Source organism: Pyrgilauda ruficollis, unplaced genomic scaffold (genome assembly GCF_017590135.1).
Source record: "Pyrgilauda ruficollis isolate IOZ18807 unplaced genomic scaffold, ASM1759013v1 scaffold18, whole genome shotgun sequence".
Taxonomy (NCBI): domain Eukaryota; kingdom Metazoa; phylum Chordata; class Aves; order Passeriformes; family Passeridae; genus Pyrgilauda; species Pyrgilauda ruficollis.
In genome coordinates this window covers 2,204,349-2,227,066 of record NW_024516984.1, presented here as the reverse complement: position 1 = coordinate 2,227,066, position 22,718 = coordinate 2,204,349, and the positions used below count along the sequence as shown (strand labels likewise).

At 39.6% G+C, this 22,718-nt stretch overlaps 1 protein-coding gene across 3 annotated transcripts in view; it reads left to right on the top strand.

Moving 5' to 3' along the window:
- The first annotated feature begins 48 nt into the window (after positions 1-48).
- Positions 49-22,718, top strand: part of RIPK2 (receptor interacting serine/threonine kinase 2) — a 24,337-nt gene continuing 1,667 nt past the window's right edge. The window contains exons 1-11 of one of the 3 annotated variants that reach the window (XR_005954861.1): positions 49-405; positions 4,050-4,203; positions 5,336-5,491; positions 7,771-7,928; positions 10,922-10,971; positions 11,313-11,474; positions 12,786-12,871; positions 13,075-13,164; positions 14,009-14,114; positions 18,005-18,184; positions 19,311-20,763. Coding sequence is in view for 2 of the 3 variants with exons in the window: in XM_041464403.1 (XP_041320337.1) it covers positions 215-405; positions 4,050-4,203; positions 5,336-5,491; positions 7,771-7,928; positions 10,922-10,971; positions 11,313-11,474; positions 12,786-12,871; positions 13,075-13,164; positions 14,009-14,114; positions 18,005-18,184; positions 19,311-19,636 (1,659 nt within the window). In the remaining variant the exon portion in view is untranslated. Of the gene's footprint in view, positions 406-4,049; positions 4,204-5,335; positions 5,492-7,770; positions 7,929-10,921; positions 10,972-11,312; positions 11,475-12,785; positions 12,872-13,074; positions 13,165-14,008; positions 14,115-18,004; positions 18,185-19,310; positions 21,001-22,718 lie in introns of those variants that run through there. The other 2 variants (XM_041464403.1, XM_041464404.1) reach the window with 2 other exon arrangements.

Here is a 22,718-nt window from a genome sequence, read left to right as displayed (position 1 = left end):
CTCGCTCCTCCCATCCCGGCTGCTCCGCCTTCCCCGACCCGCGAACCGCGGGACGCTTTTTCCGTGAGGAAGTGGCTCGTCGGTGGGGTGGAAGGAGGAGAGAAGCGCTGGCCAACTGGAGAGCAGGCGGGGCAGGGAGCTGCCGAGGGAGAGCGAGGAAGTGGGGCCAGAGGAGCGGCGCTCCGGGCCCCGCTGAGCCCGGCGGAGTGCGAGCATGAGCGGCGGGGATGGCGGTGGGGGCCGGGCGGGCGCCCTCAGCTACGGCCTCCCCTCCATCCCCTCCAGCAAACTCCCGGACTTGCGTTTTATCAGCCGGGGCGCTTACGGGACCGTGTCCGCCGCCCGCCACGCTGACTGGAGGGTCCCGGTGGCCCTCAAATGCCTGCAGGGGCCGCTGCTAGACAGGTAACGGGGTGGGCCGGGGGCCGCCGGCGTGGGGCATCCCCGGGGCAAGGGCCGAGCCGAGCCCGCCTTTCCCTGAACCAGCCCCCAGAAAGGGTGGAGGTGCCGGTCGAAGATGCCGGCGTGGGTTTCGGAGGTCTGTGGATCACATCCTGGTGTTTCCGTAGGCAGCCTTGCTTTAATTCCGCGGGGAAAGGGGATCCCACGAGGATGATTCAGCTTGGGCCAAGAGAAAGCACGGACCGGCCCCGGAGCTTCCTCTCTTTCGATTGTTGTAAAGGAGTGGTTTCGATCTCGGTCTCTGAGACGCTAAGTTCTTTCTTTTGGAGTTTTTTTTCTTCGGCACTGTGCACCTTGAGCCACTTGCACATGCTCCTCATGGTGGGATTGACAGTTTGGCTTCTTGTCACAGAAGTCTTGCCAAGGGTCTGTGGGTTGCTAACCGTTTTCCTGAGGTATCCGATCGATATTAAAGTACAGTGATTACTGTAGATTTGGAGTTTACATAGAGAGAGGAGTATCGGCAGTATACTGTTCCCTCCACTAGAGATTGGTTCTAGAAGAACCTTCTCTGAGACCATGCAAAATTGTTATCTCACAGTACTGAGAGAAGCTGATTTAAAATAATAGGCTTGTAGACCCCCCCTGTAAAACTGGTATCTTCCGCGTAACAATTGGATTCCCCGTTTTCCAGGAACTCAAGTGCCAGCATATTTATTACAGGAGCTGTCACTCCATGTAAGAGCACAGCAAGTTGTACTTTTTCATTGATCACTATCTTATTCAATCCCCATAGTTACAATTTGTTAACGTATCAATGCAAATTTGCCTCTTCTTAGGTTGTCTGAAGCCTACCTGACCATAAACCTGCCTCTGAGTCTTACCTTGCTGTCTTCAAGCTTTTGCCTCAGGTTTCCTTGATCTAGTTTTAGACCTTTAGATAGGATAGCTTCACTCAGAAAGGCTTCTAGTCTTGTGACTCAATATACTCGAATATGACAAGTTGTTTGTTTTAAGCTCTTTCACCTCTTATTGCCTAGGTTTGTGTATACACAGGCTTTATGTCTGAAATCTTGCCAGAAATGGAATCTCAGTTATGTTGTGTTTTCTGATAAGTTGGGAGAGGGAGGGGACTGATGGGTGTTGTGGGGGATTTTTTGTTTTGGGATTTTTTTTAATGTCTTCTTAAATCCCAGCTAGTTGGAAATACAGCATTTATCCTCTGAGCACAGCTAGGAGAAACCACCAAATCTATTTTTAGCCTTGCAAGAATTTGGATTAGTGGGACATCTAACCTGTGAAATTATGATTAGAGGGCAAGTGAGTTAATCAAAATAATTCAGTCACCTACCATGATGCCTTAGGTTTTAGCTTTTATATTTTTCAGATTCTGTACTGCTTTAGTATGTAGTTCTGAGCTTCATATTAAGGGATGGTAAGCTCTCTTCACAGAGAAGCTAGACAGAGCAATTCCTTTCCTAGCTTGGAACCAAGGACAACCACCCAAATTTCAGGCACGAGAGCATAAACAATGTGGACTGAAGAGAGAAAAACAAGAAGGATCAGACTTCATAACCTAAAGCTATAATTGGACAATTAACTCCAATATGCTAATGGACCAGAACTTATAAAAGTGTGAGACTTCATGACTGGCGGTCCATTTTGTGACCATTTTGGGTTCATCTTGGGTGTAGCCTTGGCTGGGCTCTTGTACTGCCCAAGGTGTATCCATTGAGGCCTTCTAATAAATACCTACTTTATTCTTTAACTCTGTCTAGCTTCTGTTCTAGGTCAGCCTTGAGAAGGCATCACCATATATTACACAAAGCCCAGAAATGCTGTCAGAAGACTCAAAGCTATGAAAAAAATCCATTATACCCAAGTGTCAGCAGCAAGTGCTTTGTTGGTTGTACAGTAGGCAATATAAAATGCCAGCCTGTAAGTGTTGTCAGGAAAAGGGATGAGTTCATGATGCCATTAATTCCCCGAGTGGGAAGCATGTGCTGTGCATCCCAGAATATGGTATGTGGCCAGGCAAAGAGCAAAGCCAGTTGGAAGCTGTTGTGGGAATGTGCTCATTTAGGCGTTACTCAGTGCCCCTCTGGCATGGAGCAGACAAAGGTGAAGTGACTGACAGGCACAGGAATAGACTGCAGTATGTCGCAATGCAATTCGTTTCCCAGCCGCAGCTGAATCCCATGCTAATGTGCCTTACTGTCTGGGAAAACCCCAAACTTTCTCAAACCTAGTCATTTCTGGAGAGAGGGAGGAAGGTGTAGAGTTGTCTCTTCCATCCTGTGCTTGTCTCAAAGGCTGCCTTTTTACTTCTGTCATTTCCTAGAGTTTCCTATAAGTCTTTTTCCATCACATAGATAAAAGGACCTTAATTTCATATCCAAATTCAAAATTTCCTGCTGCTAAGAGCTGCAGGCTTTAGTTCACAAGGCTTCCTCTTTTCCCCATATATCCTGACAGCCTTTTCTTTGTGAGTGCTAAGCCCACCCTGATGGATCCAGACTGCCGTGAGTGCTTTGGGGTGTGCCCTGTGCCCATAGCACAGTGCTGTGCTGAACAAATCGTGGTGGGCATAGCCCTTGCCCCAGCACAGCCCTGTTGCTTCTGAGACTGGCTCACATCCAAAGGGTCAACGTGCTGTAAATGTCCTGTATTTGAATATCCTAGTCATGTACTTGTGTCTGCACCAGTCTCCACTAAGATCTAAGTGCTTTTTTCACTGAATTATGCTTCATGGTCTAACTATCCTCATTGACAACAAACCCATTGTTTTCAAGACTATTTGAGATAGAAGGCATACCAAATGGTTTCTATTTTCAGGGATGGAATCATACTCAATCTTAAATAAAACTTGACCCTTTAAAATCCACATGTTGCAAGGCCTGAATTTGTAAAGATGCATCAAATCCACATTTATGAGGAGTTTTGAGGTACCAGAGTGGATCCACACAGTCAAATTCAGACATGCAAAGGCACCCATCATGAGGCTGGTCTGTTCCTGCTTCCTGTGCATCTAGGGGACGTTTTTTCCAGAGAGCAATTCAAAGCAGGAGCTGCTTGAGGGAACAATTTATGTGAAAACAAAGCATGGTTAATTGTTCCTTTTCCTTCATAAAGGAGCTTACTTTCCTTCAGAAGTCAAAAAGTGCATTCCTTTAGCCCCTATTATATTAGTGTACATTAGAGTTGACTTAATTTAAATGGTTGGAGAATCATGTGTATTAAAATCTCCACTCTCTAGGAGATAAATATTGGGCTTGAGTGAAAAGTCGGGGTTTGAAGGTGTTCAGTAAAGTGAGAGAAATGCAGATGGTTGCTACTATTATGGTTACAAGGAATGGTGGAAGCTGGAAGTTCTGACTTTATCCTTATTAATTTGAAACATGGATGAAATGTGTGATGGGAATAGATTTGTGTGGTACAACAAAACCAGGGAAGCTGTCTTGTCTGCATTTGCAGATTCTGATTTGTCTTACACTGTCTTGTTCTCAAAGCAGCATGGTAGAAATCAAGTGGTGAAAATGTGGTGCATACAGGGAATTGACAGAGAATATAGTGACCCCAGCATTTGCCTGGAGTTTCATTGTACTGGTATCGTAATGTATTTTATTTGTTTACTTGTTTTCTTTAAGCGATAGAAACCACCTTCTAAAAGAAGCAGAGATATTACACAAAGCCAGGTTTAGTTACATACTGCCAATTTTGGGAATCTGCAACGAGCCTGAATTTCTGGGGATAGTAACAGAATACATGACCAATGGGTCATTAAACCAGCTTTTGCATGGGGTAAGTGCACTTATGGTCTTTAAATATGATACCTGGCTGCTTCAAGTAGATTGCAATTTTCATACTTAATTAGTACAGTGAAGTATTTTATTTATAATATTTCATGCTAGAAGACAGTCAGTATCTCTAGTAGTTTTGGTGCTCAGATAGACCTTCTGTATCTCAAAAACACAACTAAACTCAGCTGACTTAAGTTTTGTTAAACTTTTTCCTTTATGTTGTGACGTATAACAAGTTTTTATGTTGAATTATTACATAGTCACTTTAAAAATCTCAGTTGTCCTCTAATTAGATTCTGAAATACTTATGCTTGCTTTAGTCTGGGTTACTGCCAATACAAATATTGATTTTCTTTCATGAGTTTGAATAATTTCTTAAAAAATGAATATTTTGAGTTTTGTTTATAGAAACTAAATAATATAAAGTCTAATATAAACAGGTATGATTATTTCTTCCAGATCTTATTCTTTGAGTAACTTCTCCTGTGCTGAACTCTCAGTTGCTCCCATTAGTTTGGCCTGAACAGTGTTGCTACTGCAGTTGTGTCTCAGTAACACTTAAGTCTCTTCTCTGCCTTTATTCAGTACACATTTCATGCCTTACAGAGCTCAGGTGTGTTTTTCATAAAGACATTAGTGTCAATATACCTTTTAAGACTTCAGTTGAGTTTTACTGCATTTTTCTTATTGTATTATTATTTATAAAGGTAGTATTTTGTGCATAGTTTCAATACAGTTTTTTTTTTTGTTCCCTAGTGTCAGTTTCAGATATAATTTTTGCCATTCTTTTTGTAGGACTCATAAGTGGCGTTACAAGTTTCATGCAGAAGTTAATCTGTAATTCATATTTCCATGTGAATGAGTAGTGTAGTAAATGTTCAATGTCATGATAGCAGTCATGAACTACTATGTGAATGCTAGGGAATGGAAACATAGCACTGCATAATTAGTTTTTGATAATGTTTCTTTTAACAGCTAATGAGTCTTAATGATGATTACAATTTTTTTAAGGAGTTTGTGTAATGTATGTTTTAAAAGATTACTGTTTGCCCAAGTCACTTTATAAAATAAGTCTTTGTGTGTGCTGTTAGAACAGAGGATGATATTCTGGTTTTGTGGTTTTGTCTTGGCAGAAAGATGTATATCCCGACATTCCCTGGTGCCTGAGATTCCGCATTCTTTATGAAATTGCTTTGGGAGTAAACTATTTGCACAACATGAATCCTCCATTGCTGCACCATGACTTAAAAACCCAGAACATTTTGCTGGATGATGAGTTTCATGTCAAGGTAGGGTTATTTCATTCTTATGTTCTTCAGCATCCAGAATGAGTGAAAGTGTTTTCATTATTGTAGAGGAGGAAGGGTGAAGTTGTGGCCATATCGAGAGGATGTAATTGTATGGTGGATTTTTTCTTTTATCCTTGCAGACAGAACTTTAGAATTTCTCTTTTGGAAACTCTATTACACAGTTGTTGATTTTATCTGTCTAAAAAGACCAGGAAGATAGAAGTTAGGCTGTTTCTGCTATAGCAGTAGCTGATACTCAATAGAGGTGACACTCTTGGTTTGTCAGCCTTCCAAGGCTTGCACCATCTGGCCCTTCCTGAGAAGAAAACAGAAAGTGTTCCTGCCTGAGATGCTCTGACAAGTCACTTCTGATAGGTAGTAGGTCAAATTCAACTGTTAATGCTCCATTTGATACTTACCATGCAATATGGACAAATGTGTTCTATTGGTGTAGTAACAGAACATGTAAAGCAAAACTTCGAAATCTTACTATGTTGGAAGGTGGCTTTTGGGAAGCCCTTAGAACAGGCAAACATACATGCAGAAGTATCAGTAGTTAAAAACTTTAATTCTGCCTGTTAAAGTATCACTGCCATGACGTGAAAAAGAGACTGAAAGTACTTCTGACAAAATGTTTAGGTGCTTCCATAATTGCAAGAGTTTGTTTTGTTGTTTCTTGTTATTTTAAAAAGATACGGTTTTATAATTGATGGAATATATTACTCAAGTAAATGGAACTAAGAGATATCTTGCACTAAATTTATACTTGAAAAGTGAATGTTTCAGTTGCTACTGTATGTTGACTCTCCTTGTGAGTCCTTTGTGCAAAGATCCACTGCTGGTTTCTTCTTTCCCCATTGCACAGAAATTTTTCTTGGCAGCAATGTGCCTCACGTGGCTTTGTCTCTGCTCACACCCTCAGCAGGTCATACTTGCTCCCACTCAATTGTGCTGGTAGTGCCATCTCTCGAGCTTCCTGATAAACTTGATCAGGAGCTAGTCCAAGTCATTTTTTTATCCACTCTCTTTTTAATCTCTAACAGCTTTGGTGTGGCCTGGTGCTCTGCCTGATCATATCTGAACAGTTTCTTTCCTGAGGCACTTGAAGGGAAGAGGTTAACTCTTGCATACCTGCCCTGCCTCCTGTAAGGAGTGTCCTTAGGGTTTTAAGTGAAGCAAGATTCTGTAAACTAATACAGTGACAGGCAATGCAAACAAGGTTTATCATGCATGCCAAACAGAAGAGATACTGCATATGTATAAAAGTAGCAGCATTTATAGGGTGCTTCTGACTGTCTCTGATCTACTGAATGAACAAGACTTAAGACCAATTACAATGAGGAAGTCTTGATGAGAGTGAGTTGTAGAGAAGAAAGGTTACTTTTCATTGTAGATTTTGATGTATGCCCTTCAGAAAGCTTGTTTCTGTTATCTTAATTGGCACAGTGCTTGCACAGGCATCTTTGTTGAAAATGTTTTTGCTGTTGTGCAAATGCTGGACAAGTGCAGAGCTGGTAGCTGGCTGCTTATCTCCCATGTATGCCAGACACTGCAGCTCAGCCAGCAGGTGCATTCTGCTAAATGTCTCTCTCCTTATCCATAACCTAATCTGACATCTGTTGCCCTGGCTTCTGAATGTCTCAGGAGGTAAAGGGAAGTCAGTTACTTCTTCATGTATGCACACTGTATCCTGTAGAAAGGAGTAAGGCCCCAGAGTGCACAGTAAAGAAAATATTCAGCAACTTTGTACAGCACGGAATTTCAGAATATCAAATTTATTAATTTGATTCAGGATTAATACATCTTAGTTTTGGGAGTGAGGTGAAGTGCCCTAAAATTGTTCTGTGAGAGGAACTGCCGTGGGATATTGGCAAGCTGAGTTATGGACAACTACTACGATTTATACTAAACTTGTGCTTTCTTCACAATCAGGGAGCTACAAGTAATCAATGATTTTTTGTTTGCTTTTTTTAGCACAAGAAAGTGATTTTCTTCATATGGCACAGCTATCTACAGCAGATTCCTCATCCATAGTGTACATGAGTCCTTCCTTTAAAGAACACGATAGGGCAGCTCTATAGGTATATGAGTCACGACCTGGGAATGCATTATGGACTGGAGTTGATGTTTCCTGTTGCTAGGATAACCACATACTTTTTGTGTGTCAGCTTAAGAGCTGTGGGTGACCCCTTTTGCTGGGTGTATTTCAGGAATTTCTAACACGTGTCAGCAGATAAAACCAGTTTTTCTTCTCAGAGCAACTGATTTGACCTTTCCAGATTGCAGATTTTGGCATGTCCAAATGGCGTGTCATATCCATGTCCCAGTCCCGAAGTGAATCCTCCTTGCCGGAAGGAGGGACAATTATCTACATGCCACCTGAGGATTACAACCCTAGTCAGAAAACCCGGGCAAGTGTCAAACATGATATCTACAGGTAACTCCTGTTGTTCTCTAGTGGGGCTTGAAATCTGAGCTCAGATATGATTTACTGAACTTAGATTTTAGCATATTCTCAGCAATTTTATTCTTTTCAATGATAATGTAGCTATATAGGCTAAATGAATTGGGAAATAAAGAATTGAGTGATAGCTGGATTTAATGACTTCTGTGCTGTGACAAGTGTAATGCTTCGAAATTAAGCTGAGACTACAGAAATAGGTGGGGGACTATTTTCTGTAAATGAGTGTGCACATACAGACAATGCAGGGAAAGAAGAAAGCCATTCACACCATCAAGTCAATGCACATACTGCACAAATAACAATAAGTTGTGTAATTAAATAACGTAATTTTTGGAATGTACTTGGGGAAAAGAAGAAAATGTATTTTTGGAAAGGAGGTGGATAAAAACAGGATAGTGGGGTTGGAGAAAGTAATTACAGTAATCTCGTTAAGGAATAATTTACTTTATGAAAGTTGTGGTAGTTTTGTGTTGTCCTGAGTACAAGTAGTAGAATAGTAAATAGAGTGGTGGTGATCCATATAACAAAAGGAAATCTCTCTGAGGATATTGGAGTTACAGTTGGCTGGTCTAAAATGGTTTGGAGAGCTCAGAGATTACTTGAAGAATTTTGGGAGGAATTATGTGTAAAGGAAGATTGAGGAGGCATGAACTGGCCAATCACTGTGACAAAGTCACATTGTCACATCATTCTGGTGCCACCTTTACTTTCACTGATCTCTGACAGGGTTATATCTTGGTGAGAGATGACTCAGTCTCAGAGGGTCCTACTGACTTCCAGGGAATCACTATTTCCCTTAATTATCTGTTACCCTTAAGAAGCAGGTGAAGTTTCTTAACATTCCTGTCCAAAGACTACAGATGACAAGACACCTGCTTTCTTTACCCTTTGATGAGAAGATACGGATAAGGAAAACATTGAAACAAATAAAAGGTGTATTGAGGGGAAAGAAAGGGTGACTGGTGGCTTAATGAATGGGTGGAGAGGAAGAAAACACATGTTTCTTAGAAAATAATATTTTCAGAGGAATAACAACCAAATAGGAGAAAATATGAGAACACATCAGAAAGGTATAAAAAACAGATAACTTAGGAAGGAAAGAGATTATGTGAGAAGAAGAGAGACTGAGACAACATTGGGAAGAGAGGTGTTCAAGGCAGGAAGATATGAAGGTGCAGAGGCAGTGAAGGACCACCAGAAAGGCCACACAGGAGGTTCCATGCTTATATGATCAGAAGGAGATGCTACAAAGCAGAAATAAGAAAGAAAAACAGGAATAGTGTAAAGGGGAATGCTGCAGTGTTGTAGAACTGAGAAAAAAATAATCTTTAACTGTAGAGAGATTCCAAACTGAATGAAAGATACTATTAAATAGCAGGATATTTTCTGGATGTCACATTAATTGATCACAGCTGAGTGTTGCTGAGATAGTGAAGCTAATTTGGGAGGAGGGATCTTTCTTAAAGAAACAAATTGTTTCAACAACAGTCAAGCAGCTTAACTTCTACAAAAGGAATTATTTGCTATACCAATTGCATGGATTTGCAGGAATACATCAAAAGCAGACTTTTCTAACAGGGAGGACTGCTTTTATTAAAAGCCACATGAGTAAATTTTATCACTGAGGAATGTTAAAATGTAAACAGAGTAAGTAGTTACGAAAAATCACTTTATATGGTTTGATTTTAGGCATCAGTTATTTGTTTTTACTTCATTTTTTTTTAATTCTTACTTGGTAGCTGTCAGATGGTACAGTGTTTTCAGGCACTTAAATATAACCTGTATGCAAAATTTCTTAGTGATGTAGGAAGGAAGCTCAGTGCATTCATACCAAGGGTGGGGAGCAAGCCTTAACAGCATTTGATCATGGTGATTATTTTCTGGAATGACACTGCTGCAATGCTTATAAAGACTTGGACTGAAAACATGGAAATACACACTTGTCAGCACCTTGTGTGTATTCTGAAGTTATGGAAGCACTGAAGCTTTAGCCTGGTTTGTCCTTTCTAAATGCAGAACCAGATACTTGAATACAGTGCTGTGATTAATATTAGGATCTTTTCGTGGAATAGAGCTTCATTCAGATATGGTAGAGTATGTAAGGAAAAGTTGCAGAGAAGGACTGAGAGTTCAATGCTGCTTTTAAATGAAATCAGCTAACCTTATTTAAATTACAAAGTTGTTTAAAGTTATTTCTTTCTAATATATCCTGATGGCTGAAGACAGTGACTAGTTCACTAAAGATGGGCAAGTTTGTAGTCACTGAACGACTTGCCATTCATGTGTGAATAGAAAAGGTCACTGAGGAAGCACATCTGTGTTCAATCTCATGGCATTAGTTCAGAGCAATCTTCCCAAGAGTCTGTTCTGGAAAGTGAATGCTGTGTGTAAGTGACATCTCTCCCTATGGAGAAGATTGCAAATGTTGAAAGCATGTATGGGGAAGGAGGAAGCTGGAGTGGGCATCCCAAGTGCAAGTTTGTATCTTACCCATCTCTGTGACACTGTGTTGGGATAGAGCTGTGGATCAAAGCCATCCTCCCTGCTAATACCCAGCTTCCCTTGGGAATGTCAGGGAATGTCAGTCCATACTGGGAAGATGCCAGAATACTGCAGTTAGGACAGAGCAGTTGGCTCTCTGGGGGTCACTTTGTGTGCTGAGATTTAAACTCCAGGTGTGTAATTCACAATGTATCAGCAGAGCCAAGTTGATACAGATTTGGAATAGGAGTTTATATGCCATGGAGCTTGTCTGTACTTAATAGCATTAATTAGTTCAAGATGAGGTCAGCTGCTGTTTTTCATATATTCATGTCAACATTTTAGTTAGCTGTAGTCAGTCCCATGTGTCCTTGCAGGACCGTTTTAGCAAAATGTTTTAAATAAAATGTAAAGCTGAGCATATTGTGTTGTTAAGTGTTAGTAGTCTAAAATAACATCATCTTTACTTTTTATGCTGTAAACAGTTATGCAGTTATCATATGGGAAGTTATGTCAAGGAAACAGCCATTTGAAGGTAAGGCCATGTCTTCCTTTAATTTATTTTTCCTGCCTTGCATAGAGGTTAAACATGAAACCTGGGGACTGATTTTAAGGGTTACTTTCTAATAATTCAACTTGTAATCTTGTTGAAGTACACTTTGAAATAGCTTTCAAATTAGACTATTTTTAGTATCTTTTTTTTTTTAATTACAGTGTTGTTTCATAAATTAAGAGTACCTTTTTGTTAATCAAGAAATGTAACCTTATTTTGATGAACTATAAATTCTATGTATGCAAATGGAATTGTTCCTCCTATACAGTAAGCTCTTCATATTGCATATATTTCTAATGACTTCACAATGTCTGTTTTGACAGAAGTTATAAACCCCTTGCAGATAATGTACAGTGTGTCACAAGGACAGAGACTAGACTTGAGTGAAGGAAGTCTATCAATGGACATTCCTCATCGGGGGCTTGTCATAAGACTGATGGAAAGTGGATGGGCACAAAACCCAGATGAAAGACCATCATTCTTAAGTGAGTTTACCTTGCCACATTTCTGTTGAACATGGTACTTACAGAGCAAGGCTATAGTCTTGAAAGGGAAGTCTTAAAGATATCAGGAGATCTATGTGCTTGGTCTTGCTGCTTATCATAAAGTGCTTGGCTGCTTCCTTCATGTCTGTAAACAAACTTTTATGAGTGGAATTATGTGTGTGCCATAAAACCAGGTTGATTGTTGGAGTCTTGTGCATTTACCATCTCTTAATTTACCTGTAAAAAAGCAACATGTTTTGTTTAACTACTTATGTTTGGAGGTTTTTGTTTATTGTTGAAGATAATTTGGGGTTTTTTAAGAGGGGGTGGGAAAAGTGAAGCATAAAATGAGTACTGTGGGATTTATGAGCACCCAACCAACACCAGTGAGCCACTGCACATCAGATAAGTTGTGGTGACTTCAGCTTGTATTTGCATCTCAGTGTAAATCTTTCCCTCACACTTTAATTGTTGCATCACCTTTATCAAGCAAGAACTGGATTTTTTTTCCAAGCAAGTAATTTAAGCGTGTGGTCACACTGAAGGGAAAATTATCTGGCATATGTACTATAGTATGAGCTAGCTTGGATTCTCTTTTTAGTGCCATGTGTGTAGTAAGATGGTCTTTGAAAAAAAAAAACAAAAAACAAAAACATGCATTGCTTTTGCCACTACTTTGCTATCATAAAAAGAAAGAAGAAGTTGCAAAACTATTGCAAAATTAGGGGAAGTGCAGCTCACTGATGGGGAACTTAAGCAATTACCATAGCATAGGGACACAGACACACTGAGGCCAGTGTCATTTGGTTTCACTGGATGTGATAGGTCAGTGCTTTGATTATCCCATCTTCTCTGGCCCTGCCTCATGCCTTAGGCATGTATTCTGGATATTGCTGTGTTTGGGGTGTGTTTGTTTATTTTTCTGATATAAATCTTTAACACCTCTTCTGGAGTGAGAAGACAGCAGCCCACTCTGAGGTCTTATGGTGTGTGGGTCCTATTCTGCTAATCATGCTTGATGGGGCTACATTAAAACACAGCAAACTCACCAATCGCTCCATTCCATGAGTGTGAGACTTGCATTATCCTGGTCCAACATTATCGTGGATCTCTTCTGGTACATTTCTTTTGGTGGTGTGAACTGTTCTAAGAGAAGAAATCAGCTTCTGTTTTAGCAGCATAACTGGTTTGATATGTGTCAATAAAAAAATTATTTTTGTAAATGTAAGAAGGCACTTCACAGTGACACAGGCACAGTGACAACTTGATTTCCACTTCAAACCATTCACCAAGTACTCTTCCTTTGTTCAGAATGTTTAATAGACCTGGAGCCAGTTCTGAGAACATTTGATGAAATAGCTATGCTGGAAGCAGTACTTCTCTTAAAGAGATCAAAGGTAAGTGGCTTTTGTCACAGTTATGAGTTGGTCAAGTAAGTTGGTAACTTTCACTTGCTAAAAGAACTGTAATGTCCTTTGTCATTTCTCCTCAGTTTCCTTTGTCTAATCTAATCTTGCATCTGGTTGAAACATGCATTTGTGCAAGATTGTCATCTTGTTTCATAGCAGAAATTTAATACAGGTAAATATTTCTCTTCCAGTCACTGTATGAATCACAAAGTATTTACAAGAGTGGAAAGAAAGCAAATGTGGAGCAGATACCTCTAAATATACCTCTGAATCCCGAAAAGGTAAATACTTTACATGTTGCATTTGGTATGTCAGCATCCTGAGAGATTAAAGGAAGTTTAACTTGGTAAGGGGAGCTGTTCTGCACTTTACTTCTTGTGCAGTCAGGAAAGGCATAAAATGCATTACCTGAGCCAGGGTATAACAAATGAAAAGCCATATATATGTGAAGATAGAAGAGGGTGAGTATGCAGAAATTAGAAGGGCGTCTAAATATGGGAAAGCTGTAAATATGGCATGAAGTTGTCCAGGGGAGGTTTAGGTTGGATATCAGGAAAAGGTTCTTCACCCAGAGGGCGGTCAGGCACTGGAACTGGCTCCCTAGGGAATTGATCACAGCACCAAGCCCAGCAGAGTTTAAGTGTTTACACAATGCTCTTGGGCAAATGATTCTTGGGGTGGTCCTTTGTAGGGCCAGCAGTTGGACTTGATGATCCTTGTGGGTCTCTTTCCACTCCACATATTCTGTGTGTCTGTGATGCCCTCAAGGAGGAATGCAGCACATAATGCCTGCCAATAATAAGGGATTGTCTACTGCTCCCTTACACCTCTACGGAGCTTGCCTGTATAGGGTAATATAGATTTGCATTTATATTTTGATTCTTAATGCTGCTGCTTTTGGTTCTTACTAGTAGTTAAACTTGTATACAAAATTGCTGTCATGTTTGAAAATACATAAGTATTGGGATTGCATGCTTTCTTCTGATTTACTGTATTTTAATTGTGCTGTCTATTGAGCATTTAGATAGCAGGGAAAACATGGTGATGGGAAGGTTATTTGTAAAAACATTGCAACTTCATATTTGTTTAATGTGCCTGTTCAATATACACCTGGATTTCTTTCAGCCAACGTACTCTAGCTCCATAGAGTGTGATGCACTTCCCCTTCAGAGCATCCCTCCAGATACATCAAAATTCAAGTCTATTCCCCAGTGTAATATGCTCTCATCAGGTGAGATACTCTTGACTTTGTGTAAATTTAAGTTGCCATTGCAGCTTTACATTCACACTGTGACATTGCATTTGTGTAGTAGAAAATTGGGTTTCTTTATGTCAGGAAAAAAATGTCTTTTGTGAACCTCATTCTCTGGGTAAAAAACTAGCCTTTTTAAACTCTGATTTTCTGTTCCTATCACCTGAGAGGTCTTTGCAGCTCACAGGTTCAGTTTTCCTCTTCAGAGTTGTGCAGAGCTAACATTTTCTTGTCCCTTCAGACTCTTGTCAGTTTAGTTAACTGGATTTGTTTTTTTTGGTTTTTTTTTTGAACTACTTCTGAATATTAAAAAGGCTACATATTTTAAGGCATTCTAGAAGCTGAGTAAACTCAAAGTTTTCAGTGCAAGTTTCTAGATAATTTTTAATTCAGTAAGTAAAAGTCTTTAATAGACTGCTTTGCAAAAGTATCTGCACAGACCTTTTGTAGTTGTCCCCTTTTATGAATAAAAGTTCCCTGAGAAAACTCAATTTTGAAGTTTTGCTGACATCAGAAGCCGGAAACATACAATGGAACCCAGGTGGAATAGCAACACATTGTGAAACTAAAACTGCATTTAAGTTTCTTCCCTTGATAGAATGTAAACATATGTCAAAAGAATATAGTGTTCTCTGGCATTGCAGGGACCAGGAGTATGAAAGCAGACAAGACTATTGACTTCACTGCTAAAAAAAATGACATCAAAAAGTATTCTGAGGTGCTGCAAAACCAGAAATATTCTGGTAGAAATGGGAGAGCAAAGGCAGTTCCTGTTTCAGCTCCTGTTTGAAGACATACACATTTTTGAACTTCTACTCAGTGTACTAGAAAGGTATAAATACAGGAAGAACTTGGGTAAATAAATTACTGGAGGCTTAAGGACTTCCAGTTACTGGGAGAAAATGGCAGAAAGCAAGTGCGGGGTACTTCGGCTGTACCTCAACTGAAGTATTTATCTATACAGCATAAAAACCTCAAACATGAAGAATAACTCATATTTACCTAGCTTAATAAGTGTGTTGTGATGAATTTTAGAACATGGAGTATTAGTTTGAGCATGAGCATGGACTCTAAGGGTAATCACATCAGATAACGAGAAATATCAGCCTTTCTTGCTGCTGGTTTCTGTGGTGAATTGTTGTGTCTGCCTGTGGAGGGAATCAATGAAAATGTTTTGGTACAATTAATCTGATTGATCAGCTGGTGGTTGTTTTATAGAGTCATTGCTCAGATTTTATTGTGTTTATATATAGATACTGTAAAGCTTGTGAAAATAGTGCCTACAAAACTCTACTGCAGAAGAGTTCGTTATTACTTCGCCAATAGCTGAATCCGGTAGTGTTGTAGTGGGAAGCAAGGCTGACATTCATCTTGCTTTTCAAACTCACATGCAATTGTTTCAGGTGAAAATTCTATTCCAGGTAGCTGTGAGCAACAGAGCAGTTTGGCATAGCACAAAAGCAGAAGTAAATGGCTACAGAGTCTAGCTGAGTTAATGACTACAGATTCCTGTTTTTTCTATCAGTACAATCAGAATACTTCTTCAGAAAATTGCTTCTTCAGAGTTTAGACTTGTCTTCTAGCTTTAGCCTTTCTTTTCATCTTTACTTTTTTTTTTTCCCTTCCCTCGTGAGCTTTTCTTGGGTATTTCATTAAACAGCTCTTTTCCCCCTTCCCATTTCATTTCTGATACAGAGAGTAATCCTTTAATATACTTTGTTTTGCTAGATGAACAGGATGCACTCTTTTGAAATCCCATTGTAAAATAAACTTCTTTATTCTCATAGTATCCTAACTAGTCCTCCTGGTGCATGTTCTAAGTGAACTAAGGCTACATAGTATTATGAGAGATGACAAACTTTTTTTGTCTACAAAATCCCCCTTACTTAACTGCACCTTAGAATTTTATTTTTCCTTTCTCACAAGTTCCTTCATTACAGAATAATCTACTTAGGAGTTGTTTTTATTCCTCATCTCATTTCTAATCATTAGCCCCAGCTTGAAACAGAAAGTCTAGATCTCATATTTTTCCTGCTTTTTCTATTTCTGTTACTCCATTCTTCTAGGTCACCCAGGTTCTTTTTGAGTAATTTGAGTCAATCTGTTTCTTTCTGAATAACATCTGAATAACTCTCAATATTATTTTTTTTGAGGGAACTGGGGTTGTTTAGCCTGGAGAAAAGGTGGCTCAGAGAGGAAATTTTGCTCCTTTGCTCTCTGCAACTACCTGAGAGGAGGTTATGGCCTGGTGGGGGCCTCTTAACTGACAAGCAACAGCAGCAAGCAGTAGGATAAGAGGAAATGACTCTGAGTTGTGCCAGGGGAGGTTTAGATTGGATGTTAGAAAAAAATTTCTTCATGGAAAGAGTTGTCAGGCATTGGAACAGGCTGCCCAGGGAAGTGGTTGAGTCACCAGCCCTGGAGGTATTTAAAGGATGTGTAGACGTGGCATTCAGGACATGGGGCAGTGGTGGACTTGGCAGTGCTGGACTCAGTGATCTCAAGGGTCTTTCCAGCAGAAACAATTGTGTGATTTTATGATTGCATTTTCTTATGTTGTGTTCACTGGTCCAGGTATTCTCTCCTACTAATTTGTTTTATATCATGTACTGGTATTCTCTCATACCAGTACAATCCCAGTAGTCTTGTCTTTATGTTATGAAATTAAATTTGTGTGCCTAAAAATGTATAACAATCTATCCCAGCACAGCTGCTTGGAATACTTCCCTGCAATGATCTTTCACTCAGAGTGGTTGTCTCCTATTCCCCTTTTTCATGCAGTAGATAATATCTGCTGCTTTACAGTACATAGCTCTGCCCAACTTTCTCCCTTGACCATGAAATAAAATACTAGTTACTATGAGTTCTAGTCCACCATTTTAAAATACTGAGAATGGAGTTTCTTCCACATTTTCCTATTCCTGCTCTGTGTACTTACAGACATATTCTTCTACAGGTCAAGAAAGAGCTGGGAATACAACTTCAGATTTCCCCATTGGACAGGTAATCTCAAGTTGTCCATGGGGCTACCTTGTGTCTTGAGATGCTCATCTGAATTCTTGCATCTCTGGTTCTTAGTTACCATCTTAGTTATTGTGTCTTTATCAAGTGACACTGTGAAAGTCTAATCAAAGCTATTTGCAGAGTTAGGGACAGGTCCTGTAGTTTTTTTCTCACCAGCTGTTTGTTATCTCTTCCTTGTGTTATTCCTACTGCTGCTTTCATATCTGTCACCATTTCTACTATAAAAAAATTCTAAAGCTAGAAGCTGTTAAACTTCCCCCCGATAGAAATCCTTTCTACTTTTATTTGCAAAAGTTTACTTGAAGCTTTCCTGAAGTCATATCCTGTTTTGATGGACTAGAAAAAGCTTCTATTGGCTTCCCTCTGAATGTTAACTTCTCCCACTGTTCTTCATGTCCTTTTCCCCCATCTGAATTTTTATATTTTCATCTTTGATACACTGCCAAACTTCATCAAAATAAATTAGTCTGCTTTCCTGCTGACTTTTAGTTACCTCTCCAGATACTCAAAGGATTTATTTTGTTCTTCTAGTCCCTACAAAAATTTTCCCTCAAACAGAGTTTTTTCGTTGAAGTTCACATCTACCAGATTTATACTCCCAATATTTCTTTAAAATAAAGCAGGACCCCAAACCATAGTCAGGCCCTGGTAAAATATGAGGGACATAAATGTACTCGGAATTTGAGTACACGGACTAATTTGTTGTATATCATGTAAAAGTAGTTGGTTTATGACTTCTTTTGTGAAATTGCTCTAAATAGTCTCCAACGGGTGTATTTTATTTGTCTGCAGAAGTAATACAGCTTGTTCTTTTTCTTTTTTGTATCCTTTTTTTTTTGTCTAAGATGGAAATTCTGGGTGTCTACACTCTCTTAGCAGCCAGAGTGTGGATGAAAATCTGTCTGTAACTCAAAGTGCCAAACTCCTTGTGCATCCATACAGTGCTGGTCTCTCATCTGCCAGGAGTATTTCAGATGCCTCAAGTTCTGCATCCCGTGTGCTGCAGTCATCGCCAATTCCTTCAGGTACAGCAATTTGATTCCAAGACCCACAATAAGTGTTTTAACATTGAATGTATGTCTGTATGAAATGGAAACTGGAACTGTTATTCACCTGCAAAATGAAAACAAAATATCTGCAAATTAAGAATGCAAAATTAAGTAATTCTTCTGTCCTTGTAGACTTACATTACAAAATAAGCAAAAATGTGTAAAATGTGGCCAAGTACAGGTATCTGTAGCTACTAGCTTTTTTTCTCTCCTCCTAGTCAGATTCCTGCTGCCATGGGTCTTCTTTATCCCATTCCCTTTGCTCATAGTATTTCTTCTATTTCCTACTGCTGTAGCAGTGCTACAGTCCAGCAGAACAGGAGGAAAACTTAGCTCAAACTTAGTCACCTTGCTGCCTGTCACTTCTCACTTTTTAGGCTTTCCTGTCTTCCATTTAGTAATAGTGGGGCTAAGAGAAGCAGCAACTGTGTCAGTATCTCACCTGTAATGATCCTCTGTGTTAGTTGGGAGCCCACTACATTATATTCTTGTGCATCAAATAGCTGTTAAAAGTTAACACAAAAGTTAACAAAAAGAAACTTTAATGATTAATTATTCAGATTTTTTTTTTTGAGGGGCATCACAATAACATGCAACTTTATAAAAATCTATTGCTTCAACCCTCTTCTGGAAATATGAGAATCAACACCCTTTCATTGTGTGAAACCTCACCTTGAGAAAAATACCAGGAAACTACAGGGATGTTTTCAGTAACCTTCAATAAAAATCCCCCTGGAAAGTGAATTTACCACCTGTTTCTTTTTAGTACCAGGTCGGGTTGAACACTGGAACAGGTTGCCCATGGAGGCTGCAGAAGTACCATCACTTGGAGATGCTCAAAATTCAGCTGGACAAGGTCCTGAGCAACCTGAGTTATCCTTGAAATTGGCCCAGCTTTGAGCAAGCCATTACATCAGATCGCCTCCTTGAGGGTCCCTTCTAACCTAAATTGTTCTGTGATTCAGATAGAATAAATGCTCTAACCACTAAATTTGTCAAATTGGAACATTTTAATAGGTTTTTTTCTGCTTGTTCTTTGTTCTGTGGCAATATTTGTTGACAGTTACAATCCCTTCCTTTTTTCTAATCCTTTCCATCTCAGATTTTATATTGGAAGCCATACAAAAGGATGTAGCTCATCAGTGGATCCAATGTAAAAGAGAAGAAATTATTGATCAGATGACTGAAGCATGTTTGAATCAATCACTGGATGCTCTTCTATCAAGATTTTTACTCATGAAAGAAGATTATGAACTTATAAGCACCAAACCTACAAGGACATCAAAAGTACGACAATTGCTTGATACTTCAGACAGCCAAGGAGAGGAATTTGCCAGAATTATAGTACAGAAGTTGAAAGATAACAAACAGCTAGGACTTCAGCCTTATCCAGATATTGTAGCTAATTCTCAAAGACTGCATCTTTAAATTTATTCTTTCTTTATGAAACCATGTGAATATTTCTTACAACATGATTCTTGTTTCTCTATAGTATTTTATTTATGTGCAGCTTTTTTCTTTACTGTACCTTTGTAGAGTATCAGAAACGACCCTGAGTTCTTCTAGCCTGCATTTGATCAGTGACCAATTAATAATTTCGAGTGCAGTCATAAAGCCAAACAATTGATGGTTGCTGACTCATTTTGTAAAAGTATTTTGTTTATACATGACAAAGAAAAACATTAAAAGTTCACCATTTTACATATTTGCTGTTTATACACATCCTTTCCTTTCATCTCACAGGATTGAGACAGCTAATCTTAATCTTAACATGGCATGTTTGTTTTTCTCTTTCCATCTGCTCTTTCTCACAGAGGAGGGAAAAAAAAATCTAGGTGCTCTTTTCCAGGTCTATTCTGCTGTGTGTATAATAAACATCCTTCCTTAAACCATGCTGGTGTGCACACAGGAGAGGAGTGTAGGTGGGAGGAAGATTGTATTTCATTTTTGCAGGATTGGTTTGGTTTGGTTTCGTTTTTTTTCCCATTTTGTTGCCAGAGCAAGTGCCTCAGACCACAGCATAAGAAGAATTTTAGTCCAAAAAGGAGCCCAAGTGGAAGGAGGACGTTGTGTTTGTCATCTTTGTTCTGCTCAGAAGTGATATAGGAGAAAGGCTATAGCTGTAGCATTTTACATTGTGTGGTTATAACCACTTCAGCTATTCCTGAAATCATAGTAGGATGAGATCCCGGAAGAACTTACATAAGGGCATCCTCACTTAATACCTCGTTAACATTCCCTTGGTCATCTGCCTTGCCTTTGTCACTTGCCATCCTACCACCCCTCACCTTTGTCATCTGCCATAAATACTTCTCATGTCATGTTGCTAGATCAAACTTCTAACTCTATTTTATTTTATTTATTTACATAATGAACTACATAAGTAGTTGGGTCTGTACAAAGATCAATCATGTCCTGCCTTGCCACACTGGATGTGCAGGGGTCTCTTCTGCTGTCACCTGCCTTAACCTTCTCCAGATCACATCTCTGCTGTCCTTTCTGTCTGAAGGATGGTGACATGTTGAGGCACAAGTGGGGCCACCTGAGAGGAAAAGGTATGTGGTGTTTTCTTCAGTTCATTTCACAAGACCTTTGTGACTTTATCTAGATGACTTCAAAACTAGTAAAAAAATTATTTGTCCTAATTTGTCAGAACACAGCACAGGCAGATTGTTTTTGCAAGCACTAATAAATAACAACAATTTCTGCTCAGGCTATCTAAAATTTGGGAAAATCCAAACTCCACATACAAGAATGGTGAAATATATTACCATATAAAAAGAGCAGATAAATGAAAAATCTTAAGTGATGGCTGTTTCAAAACCTATGGAGATGTGAGATCTGCCCCATTTCAATTATTCAAGTTTCAGTGTAGTTACTGGTTGCCAACAGCTTACTTTTTTCAATATCTTTATGATCTTGTGAACTGAATCACAAGAATACAATGTATAGTTTATTGGATAAGAGAAGTTTAAAATTGTTTTTAATAAAGAAAGTTTTTTACATAAACTGGGTATTTGCTTTTTATCCTGCTTCCCTCTGGAAGCTGTAAGATTAAAGTTAGATAGCTGAAACCAGGGCTATAGTGCAATGAATGGCTGTGCTTTTCCTAGAGCAGACCTAATGATGTCGAGCAGGGAGAGGTCTGAGGAAAGCTGGTGCCAAAACTGTGTTTCACTGAACATTTTAAGCCACATTGTTCATTATTATTGGTGCTTAAAATATGATTTGTGTCTTGCAAGGTGGCAAAGTAACATTTCTTCAATGTGTGTCCAAAATTCTTCATGTATTAGGAAGTTTCCTGAGGACCCACTGTAAGGCAGCTACATTAGGGAAGAAAGCATCCTGCAGCTTTCAAAGTGTCCCTGCTGACTCCTGCCTGTCAGTACAGAACTAGCTTGATTTGCCTTAATTACAGTGATAAATGTGACCCTATGGAGTCACATTCAGGAATGGTGCTGTCACACTGCTGCAATCACTATGGGCTGCTCCTCTTTCTGTGCCATCACGCTGAGGTGGCACAGCTGCAGAAAAAGTCATTTTCTACCCCCACTCTGAATATACCCACGTCTGTAAGGTGATGAGCATTCCAGCCAAAGCCCTCCAAGGAAACCCTGAGGCTATTCAGTATAAAAACTCAGGCCAATCTCCCTCCTCTTTCCTTGGACCCTGAGCCTCTCTCCATGATGGAGTACAATCATGGAATAGCTCAGGTTAGAAGGGACTGCTAGTGATCAGCTTGTCCTGCCCTTCTGCCACGGTCAGGGACATCCTCAACTAGATCTGGTTCCTTAGAGTCCTGGCCAGTGTGACCTTGAATGTTTCCAGGGCATCAGACACTACCACTCTGGGCAACATCAACCAGCCCTCTCCAACATGTTGGGCACACACAAATTTCCTTGAGTGAAAGGGAGGAGAAGGCAGCCACAGTTGGGTCTTGAGCGATAGAGACAAGGACATAAGGAGAATGATTTGGGGTCAGCATGGGGGAAGAGAGGTGAAGGTTGTGTGCTTGGCCACGCAGAGTGAAGGGTTTATGGAGGTGATAGACCTGAGGGTCAGTATAAGCCACAATCTGACACTTCTGTTGTTTTACAGTTGTTTTAACAGTATTTTGTACGTTCCTCTTTCTTCATTGCAATTCCTAACAGATTTTCCTGTTTTTTCACTCCAAGGGGAAAAGTTGCTGATGTTTCAGACTGACAGTAAAAGCTTTTCTCTGAGTAGTAACAGCTCACTGAAAGCCTTTCTAAATGTCCACGTAGAAATGTCTTTTTGTATGTACACTGGGGAAAATAGAAACATAAGACTACACATATTATTTAGTGTTTGTTGGCATTAGATTTTGTATGGTATTTTAGCACCTTGTCACTTAGTAGTGACTGCTCCTTGTGTTCTGCTCCCATACCTGAAGTTAACATGGTTGGAAGAAGTTTGTTGGTCTGTGAGCTACATTCTCTCCTGCATTGACTTCATGGCAAAGTAAGTAAAGATCTGATTTTACCAAGAC